This window comes from Anopheles coustani, chromosome 3, assembly GCF_943734705.1.
Source record: "Anopheles coustani chromosome 3, idAnoCousDA_361_x.2, whole genome shotgun sequence".
Classification (NCBI taxonomy): Eukaryota; Metazoa; Arthropoda; class Insecta; order Diptera; family Culicidae; genus Anopheles; species Anopheles coustani.
The window spans coordinates 70596141-70604872 of record NC_071288.1 but is presented as its reverse complement, the minus strand read 5'-3'; the positions used below and the strand labels follow the sequence as shown (position 1 = coordinate 70604872).

The window sequence follows — 8732 nt, the reverse complement described above, 5'->3', positions numbered from 1 at the left end:
TTCCCTAACGTACCGTCCGCCGCGGCTAATTGATTTGCAATGTGCCGAGCGCGTTTGCTGTTTGCTTGCGTCTAGTCTGGCGGCCATATTAGCCGCCAGGAAGCGGGAAGTGACCGGGAGAACTGGTTCCGAGATGTGTACCCGGACACCAATTACGTGACCTGGGTCCCTTTTGGCGGTAGTGTCGGTGTGTACGATGGCACGTAGGCCTCGCTTTGGGTTTGCACTTTTATCTACTCCCGAGGATCCCGGGACCGGTAAAGGTCAATGATTTCGCAGGCCGGTTTTTGCAGGCCGAAAAACGGGATTCGGGTGAATTAGGCTCGCCAAATTGTTGCAAATGTTCGGGGCGCAAAACCGAACTGCTTCCGTGAGCCCCGCGGGCCGGCTTTCCGAATCTGGTTCTTGGTAGTAAAACCATTTTCCGTACCAATGTCCAGAGTTCGGTGAGTACGAGTTTTTGTAACGAACAAAAAAAAAACATTCGAGTGTTTGAACATTGGACCAAATTTTAACGAATAGCAATATGCGCAATCTGTATAAACAATTTCTAGCAATATCTTCTGAAAGGTCAGGAGCGTTTACACCAACAACCAGTTTGTGCGGTAAATTACTATTTCAATGATACAAATTATTGGTTTTCGAACGATAGTGCATTTTAATGAACCGCATTTTAATCATCGATGCCACCGATCCTATTTACATTAGCTTGTTTATTATCCAGTAAAACCGTCCCGACCCCTCCATCATGCGCAACCTACAATTTATCCAAGTTACACCGCCCAGTTTGAAGTGAGTGTAAACTAACCTTATAATCCGTCGCAGGCTTTTGGTGTGATCAGGCACATTTAAATTCATGGCGCACTTCGCCGTGCCACAGAATTTTACCCTTTTTTCTTCCTGAAGCCGTGGGTTGTGTCCACACATCCCCCTTGGTTAGGCGAACCGGTTGAATCCTGCCCGATTGGCTGATGTAATTTCTTTTCTCAATTGCTAGTACCGGAAACCTGTTTTGGTGCGCGATTAGTTACGGTCCCCCACTGCTGGCCACGTGGAATTTGACACGTTAGTGGATAAATTTACGATTCGGGAATAAGTTATCGTGCTCCTCCTGGACGGGTCTAGCCGGGGAGGGCCCGGGGTAGAAAACAAAACCTGACGCCACACGGAATAATTGGAGGCGGCACACCTCCTCACAGTAGCTCCCACGTCGTGTCTATTAAACGTCGTGGAGCCTGTTGGGGACAAACACAACGAGTTTTAATATTCCACTCACGAGCGTACACCGATGCCTAAAGTTCTAATTCCTGGTTTTCGCATCACAGCACCGACGAAGGCCATCGCGATAATCCAACGTCGGTTGGTGGATAGGTCGCCGACGATCTTGTGATCTCACGTCACTACCACGTCCTCTCGCAAACGGGATGCATTGCGGTGCCTTCTTTGACCTTCGTCGGCCATGTTGTTACTCGTAGACTAACACGATCACCATTGCGGCCATTGCGTCTATTGTCACCGCTATTCGTGCACTCTAATGCGTCATCGTTAGCTGATCGAGACGTGTTCACAATTTCCGACGCGAGCATTGAACCTAATCCACCGCATAGACGTTGCTCCCATAAATGGACAGGCATCGTGATCGGCGGACTCCAACAACTTTGAATCGTTGTAGCGTGAAAAAAACTTTTTTCTGAAGTGTCTGCTGTGCAGAGGCTTGTCTTCTTAACATATGACGTATTTTCGCGTCAAGCCAGTCGAAAAATACGTCAGGGATTAATTCTGTGCTTATCTCTGCGAACGATCAAAAGTCTTGCTTTTTTAGCTATTCAGTAAAACCCCTACCACAAAGATCGTTTTCTTCTTATTTCTAACCTGTGGGGTATATTTTAAAATCTTGTTTGTACAAGTATGAATTATGGTTCTACCTGCATCGTGCGTTTTACTTCAATTACCTGTAAAAACATACAGAGATATCATCAGAACAGTAGCATTACAATATTGAGGTATATTTATGAGGTATACTTTGTAAAAGTTAAAGTTTAAAGATGTCATCGTTTTACAAACATAGTTCAATATTGTAGATTTACACACACAGGTCAATAAATCAGGCTAGCTTATGTATAAACGATGTTTTAGGTACGATCGCGTGGAATTCAGATAAACAAGTAATAAAATACTTCAGAACTGTGCTAAGGTAGCTGAGCTTAGATTAAAAACTTAAATTAAACTAAAACATAATTTCCTGAGAACATTACAATTATTCCTGGTATCACTTTTTATAGATGTTATTGAAATATCCAAGCAATCCTTATTCCAAGCAATCCTTCTTAATTAACAATGTAAGCTTTACGGTAGCTTTCAATCCATTAGACAGTCAATTTATGCGGGTAAGACTTGTTTAAAACGTTCTTATTATCTGATTATTGACACGTTCATCGGTAGAATAAATTTACATTCTATAGACAAGTACAAAATAGTTCAACAACAGTATGGAACATAACAGATTATAACAGCTTTCCGATTGCATAGGATCAAAGGAGCAAAGCTACTGTCGGAGTAAAGTAGGTCCATTTACCGTTACTGCGACTGGTAGCAAAAATGCATCCAAGTACACTTTGCATGAAGAGACTCGATAGAATTAACCGTTCGATGACGACATTGATCCGTACACGATTTGCCGGTTGGTTGGTGTTCGTGTTCGTTTCTTAGCACCAGTAGCTTGCATTTGCAAGTTTCATACCTCAGCAAACGTCACACAGAGCCTACTGGATCGTACTAACGATCGTGATGTCTATCATCGTTTGATAAATGAGCTCTGGTCCAGTGAAACCGGTCGGTTGCGGTGGACGCCTGACATGTTTCCTCCTTCGACCATTAGACATGGGCAACAAAGTCCAGTTAAAGTGCATTCTCGATGGCGCTGGCGCTATCTTTGGTCATACTGCGACGGTAGAGGGACTATCTGCCCTATCGCGTTAATTCTGGTTGTTGCGTCCCAGGAGCTGATCGCTGATGCCACGGTCTACAGAAGTGTCGTCATTTGTTTTGCCATCGCCGCACTATCGGTTCCACTATCGGGGAAAATCCCCCGCCTCGTGCGGATAAATGGAGCACCAAGAACCGGAAAGTGTTCGAACCCCGACGCGAACTATAGTTCCACGCGGTGAACAGAGACAGAAACACGCGCTGGATCTCGACTGGAGGCGCCTAGGGCCCTAGGCTAACAGCTACGCGATCGGTGAGGGTAACGTCAACGGGGTCTCTGGTAAATCTTGGCTCATTGTTTTTCAAACCCACACCGCTCAGCCTGACGCCAGCTAGTTTAAAGCATGATTGACTGGGCGGTTAGGCGGCGGGAGCACGGGGTAACACGATTTCCGATCAAATTAATCACGATCCCACGTGGCGGCGGCACGGCGAGATGGATTGGTGTGGAACGCGTCAAAAAGCGGCGCCGTACGCAACAACTGTCAAACCGGCTCGAACTGGTTCGCTTTTTGCGTTGCCTCGTGTCTTTGGTAATTATAGGCGCGACTTTTTATTTTTTATTTCCCTGCCTTACTTTGTTTGTTTACATTTTTTTCCTTCTTTCTGCCGAACATTCCAATAATAGCCGTGCGCGGGTGTTTACCAACTCCTTGCGACCGGAACTAAGTGAAGGGACCAAATGGAGTCGGACTTCTATCTGGCACGATGCGCAAAAACACAACGATGATTCAAAACAAAACGCGTCGTGGCATACGAACTAGAGAGTAAACAAACCTTGTTTGTGTACTTTTGGTATGATAAACTTTAACGTCGTTTTTTTTCGAATACAACCAGAAACTTGCCATTGAAACAAATATTTTGCCATTGCAACAGTATCCGCTCCTTTTTTATTGATTTATTCAATTCACGAGAAAGCTACGCTCCGCCACGGGGTTGGGTCCAGGGTTACCGCGAGCATTTCAATGTCAGATGTTTTACTGCACGATGTGAAAGTGACCCAAAACGGAGACATTGGACACTTCCATGCGGATTAAATTAAAAACAAAAATGTGAACTGCGTGTATCGTAAACATTTCAACCTCGTGAATCATCACTTATCGTGCTTCTTTTATGAGGAAAAAAAATATTTAAATTATAAAAATAAGGACTGGACATTGGGATTTAAATATATTATACGTTAAAGTTTGGGAGTTTAAAAAAATTAACATTAACAAATCTTTGCGTACCATATTTAACAATATATTTATCGTCGTAGATAACATTTGTCATTGGCAATCCCGCTTTTCGACTTCACTTTCTCTTTCCAAGTTGGTGTCTTATAGGTGAACAAACTTTACGAAGGTGAACTTTCAGCATGCAAAATATGCACTCCGGTGGCGTACAGTGGATCGGTTGACATGTTTTAAAGATTCCTGAAAACCAGTCACCACCAGAACGGATGCAATATAGAAAAGACTATTTTTTAGCATTTTTAATAATACAGAAATCTGGATAGACCGCTAGATCCTCTAACGTAGTCTTGTTGTTTTAATATATTTTACAGAATATATACCAGAACTGCAGGTACATTGTAGCCCCACTAGCTGGCACACTGTGCAGCAATTGTTTGCCGATAAAAAAAGTATACTGACCACTGTGCACAGATTTATGGTTCGTCTGTTGGACGCGACCCAAAAAAGTGCAAATCATGCACGGTAACTGACCTTCGCAGGACACGATGGCATGATGTTTACGATCCTTCCCAAAATACCACGAGAAAGAGAAATAAGAAAAGGAGTAAAATTCGTAGAAAACTATATTCTTATAAACCTGACCGAAAGCAGGAGGAACAAAAAAAAGCCGTCCACTTCACATTGACCGGTCCTTGGGGCTCGGGCGGGCCGGAGGAGAGGAGGTGAAAAGGAGGACGTTCGATCGTGGCAGCACTACGGCAATGTGCGTGCCAAGACGGGTGCGCGCCAGTGTGCGTTCGCGCGGATGTTTACTTGGAGGAGCTTCGCCGAGATCACGACGATGATGATCTTCAACCCGCAGGTAGGAGCTTTCCAAGAAGCTCGCGAACAAAACAAAACGTGCCGGACCGGTGGCTGCGAGACGAGGCACGAGCGATCGATACCCGTGGAGGGAGAGAGATGGAGCGAAAAGGAAGGCGCGTCACCGTCGTCAAGATCTTGCCCGGACGGTGTAAGTTATCTTGTAAACAACAACTGCTATGTGTACACTGGACCTCACGATTCCGGTTAGCGTGGTGTGGGTGCGAACGAGACGCAGCAGAAGTGCGATGTGCTGGTGTGCGCGAGGGATCGCCACAAAGCATCAATATAAAGCGTAGTACCGGAGGCCCAGCAGAGGTCAGTTGATCGTGAATAACAAAGCAAGACGCGAGTGTTTTGTGCAAGAGCGCCACTGGATAAACGGAAACTTTTTTGATTTATTTGCGATAAGTCTGCTGTGAAGAAAGCGAGGAAAAAGTGTTTATGCCGCAACGTTGAGAGAGTGGAAAAGTTGTGCAGGAAAAGTGAAAGACACACACACGCTACAAGATGATTTCGGAACTGTTCAACACGATGCACAAGGCACGCTTTAGCGGCATTCGCATTGTGCCAGAAAACTCGCCATCCCTGCAGGCGTCTTGTGTGCGTGCGTTCGTCGAGAGTGTGGTGGAGGCGAAGGACTGCAACGAGCGGATCGTGCAGCTGCAGTTCCTGCCGGCGTCGCTGCTGACCGCTACCCTGGACCGCATGTGCAGATATCCGCAGCTACGTCCGCTGCTGCGTGCCGAGCTGACCGATCCGGTTCAGTTCATGAAGCTGTTCAACGGCTACGCACCGGACTATGGCACCCTGGAGAAGTGTTTGCGGGAAGCGGCCCTCAGCGGGCGTCCGCAGGTCCTCAAGGACCTGGCCAGTAACTACTGTGATATGCTGCGCGCCGAGTTGCGCAAAGAAAACGCCCCATCGCACATCAGGGCCCGCGTGCTGGAGTCGCTCAAGTTTGGCGACTACCTGTACGAAGCGGGCTGGTGCCGGTGCGGGGCGGACGTCCTAAGTCTTACCCAAGAACTGATCTCGCCGCTCGCCGTGCAGCAGGGGCAGCTTCCACGACCGCATCTTGAGCTGGAGTGCCTCGTGCAGCTGCTGCGCGCCCAAATCGGAGCCTGCCTGACCTCGAAGGCGGCGGGCACTGTCGAAAAGTTGTTGACCTTCGTCGACGCGTCGAGCCAACGAACGGGCGGCCCGGATTCAGGTTCCCCACTAGTCAAGGCCTACCTGCAGCTCGGGAGCTACTACTACCACGTGCAAGACTACGACCGGTGCCATTTCTGGGCGCTGCGAGCGCTCACCGCGGTCGGCGGGGAGTCGGCGGAGAGCTCCACCGGTGACGTCATCGACGTGTTGCAGCTGATCGCCCTCTTCTGCATCGCGAAGGAGCGCCACGACCTTGGCAATATGCTGATCAGTCAGGCGGTGCGCCGGGCGCGCACCGAGTACGGAAGTCTGCACCGCCGGTACGCCGACGTGCTGCAGCAGTACGGCTTTGTGCTGCTGCGCACCAACGCCATCCTGCCCGCCATCACCGCGTTCACCGAGTGTCTCGACATCACCGGGCGCGTGTACGGCATGCTCAGCCCGCATGCGGTCGTCCTGGAAGGTTACCTGGCGCACTGTCTCTACCTGCGATCCCACACGACCGGACGCTTCGATATGGCGCTCCGGCATGCCGAGGCCGCCCTCGACCTCGCCCACCAGCTCATGCCCGGCAGCCGGCAGGTGCGCCAGCAGCTGGAGCGCACCCGCGACCTGATCCTACGCGGCCCGGACAGTCGCCGGTCAACCAAAGAGTGCCAACCGCCGCGCGAGCGCGACTACGGTGCCTTCTCGCTGCACGAAATCAAAGAGAAGTTCTTCGAGCTGGACTCGTCCTTTGAGCGTGACGGGCTCGCCTGCAGCGGATAAGGGAAGCGAACCAGCATCGGTTCCGTCGAACTAAACCATACCACCATAAGCCATCCAAGACTAAGTTGCGTAAGGTTTCCGTGTTTTGTTTTTAGTTTGCAGTACGTACCACCTAAGAGTTCCGCGAAGTCATTAACGCCTTCCAGGGCGTGCGCGCGGAAAGGTCAGACAGACTAACAGTGGTGGTGCCCACCCGTCGAGAGATATAGCTTAGGATAGCAATATACAATAAAAAACGTGTTTTCATTATATCAACATTACACAACGATTATTTGTTTACTTTATTTTCAAAGCACCCTCTTCCCTTTTGTCCGGTCATAAATCATCCCGACGGTACGACGTCATTCGATGATGGTGGGAGCAGTTTGCGAGCTAGAATTCGCAAGCCACCTCAACAACGCAAACTCCTTGTTTGGTGCAAGACGTTTAACAAGATTTCTGCTTTTTGCCTTTATTTTTATGTGACGCTCGTTTGGCGAGCGAATGGTCAAGGTTTCAACAACCGGTATGTCCCTCTCCAATGGACACAGTGAAATAGCAAATTTCATAAGAAGTTATTTAAATTTAGATTTATGATTGTGTTTAAAAATCATGCGTGTCAAGTACAGTATTTAATTAAAAATTATTAAGTTTCTATAAAAAGAACAGTGAGATGATGAGACATATCGTTCATGTAAACTTATGAACAACAAGTATGGTAATTTGATGGATATAAATTCAATTGTATACTGTTTACCGTTGACAGGAGGATGAACTGATGTCGAGGCCATTCAAAAACCATCCGGTTAGTTGGCTGTCGCATTAGGATGTGAACAAGTCAGGCAGGATGCTGACAAACTTTCTCTTCCGTGTAGTTTCCTCTAGGGGAAATTTTACAACTTCTTTTTTTGCAGACAAACCATGCTGTCCGTTCAGCTCCATCATCGACAGAATGTGCTCCCTGTCACTAGGAGACTCGCAAAACTTTTCTCCCCACAGTTCGTTGCAAAAATGGCCGCAAAACTAGTCGCTGTGCTGGGTGACGGATACCTCCAGCAACTGGCTCCGTCCGCTTTAGAGGCTACACAGATGTATCCGTTCCGGCCTTCGGCGAGGGCACACAATACACACACCGGTCCGGAAGGACGCACGAGCCGAGAACGCATTCACCCGGAAACGGAACTTCTCTAAAAACGTGCGCACAAACTTGTTCTTGCCAACCAACAGGGGCCAGAGTGGTATCATTTTAATTACGGCCACCGTTTACGGTCGAACGGGAGTTAATAATTCAATTTCCTTCCCAATGAAGTGTCCGGTGGTGATGGTGTCGCCGGCGGTTCGTGGTCGAAACCGGAATACGGTGGCGATATAGGTTTTTGTTGGTACAACTGCAACGGCTGAGTCCGGTAGATTGCACTGAAATTATGCTCTCCAATTCTTCTCTCGCTTGAAGCATCATAAATCCATACGAGCCTTATGTACTAAACCCCGGGACTCGGTGTATGTTTAGGGCAAACAGATGTGAAACAATAGCTGGTTGCTGTTTGGCGTTGAAATGATTTGTACAATCCCGCCCGGAGCGTACTCAGGTTCGTGTACTTGGTTATCTCGCCCCATTTCCGGTGTTTCCTCGTGGTTTCCATACACTTTTAGCAATGATGGACCTGATTGGCCGTGTGGATTTAGTTAAATAGCGGTAGCTTCCCGATCCCCGGTGGGTATCCACTGACACAAATGGTTGCACCCGGGGTGACACTGTTTATGCAAATTAAACGCCAAACCAGGTGTCACCCATCATTCATTGACTGT

General features: G+C 48.0%; 1 protein-coding gene across 1 annotated transcript; it reads left to right on the top strand.

Moving 5' to 3' along the window:
* Positions 1–5312: 5312 nt before the first annotated feature.
* LOC131264666 (amyloid protein-binding protein 2) lies at positions 5313–7201 on the top strand. Its single transcript, XM_058266973.1, has one exon. It carries the CDS (start codon positions 5532–5534, stop codon positions 6942–6944), a length of 1413 nt encoding a protein of 470 aa, XP_058122956.1. The 5' UTR covers positions 5313–5531; the 3' UTR covers positions 6945–7201.
* Positions 7202–8732: the final 1531 nt, after the last annotated feature.

Coding starts and splice junctions, on each gene's coding strand:
- LOC131264666 (XM_058266973.1), top strand. CDS start 5,532: ATGATTTCGGAACTGTTCAACACGATGCACAAGGCACGCTTTAGCGGC.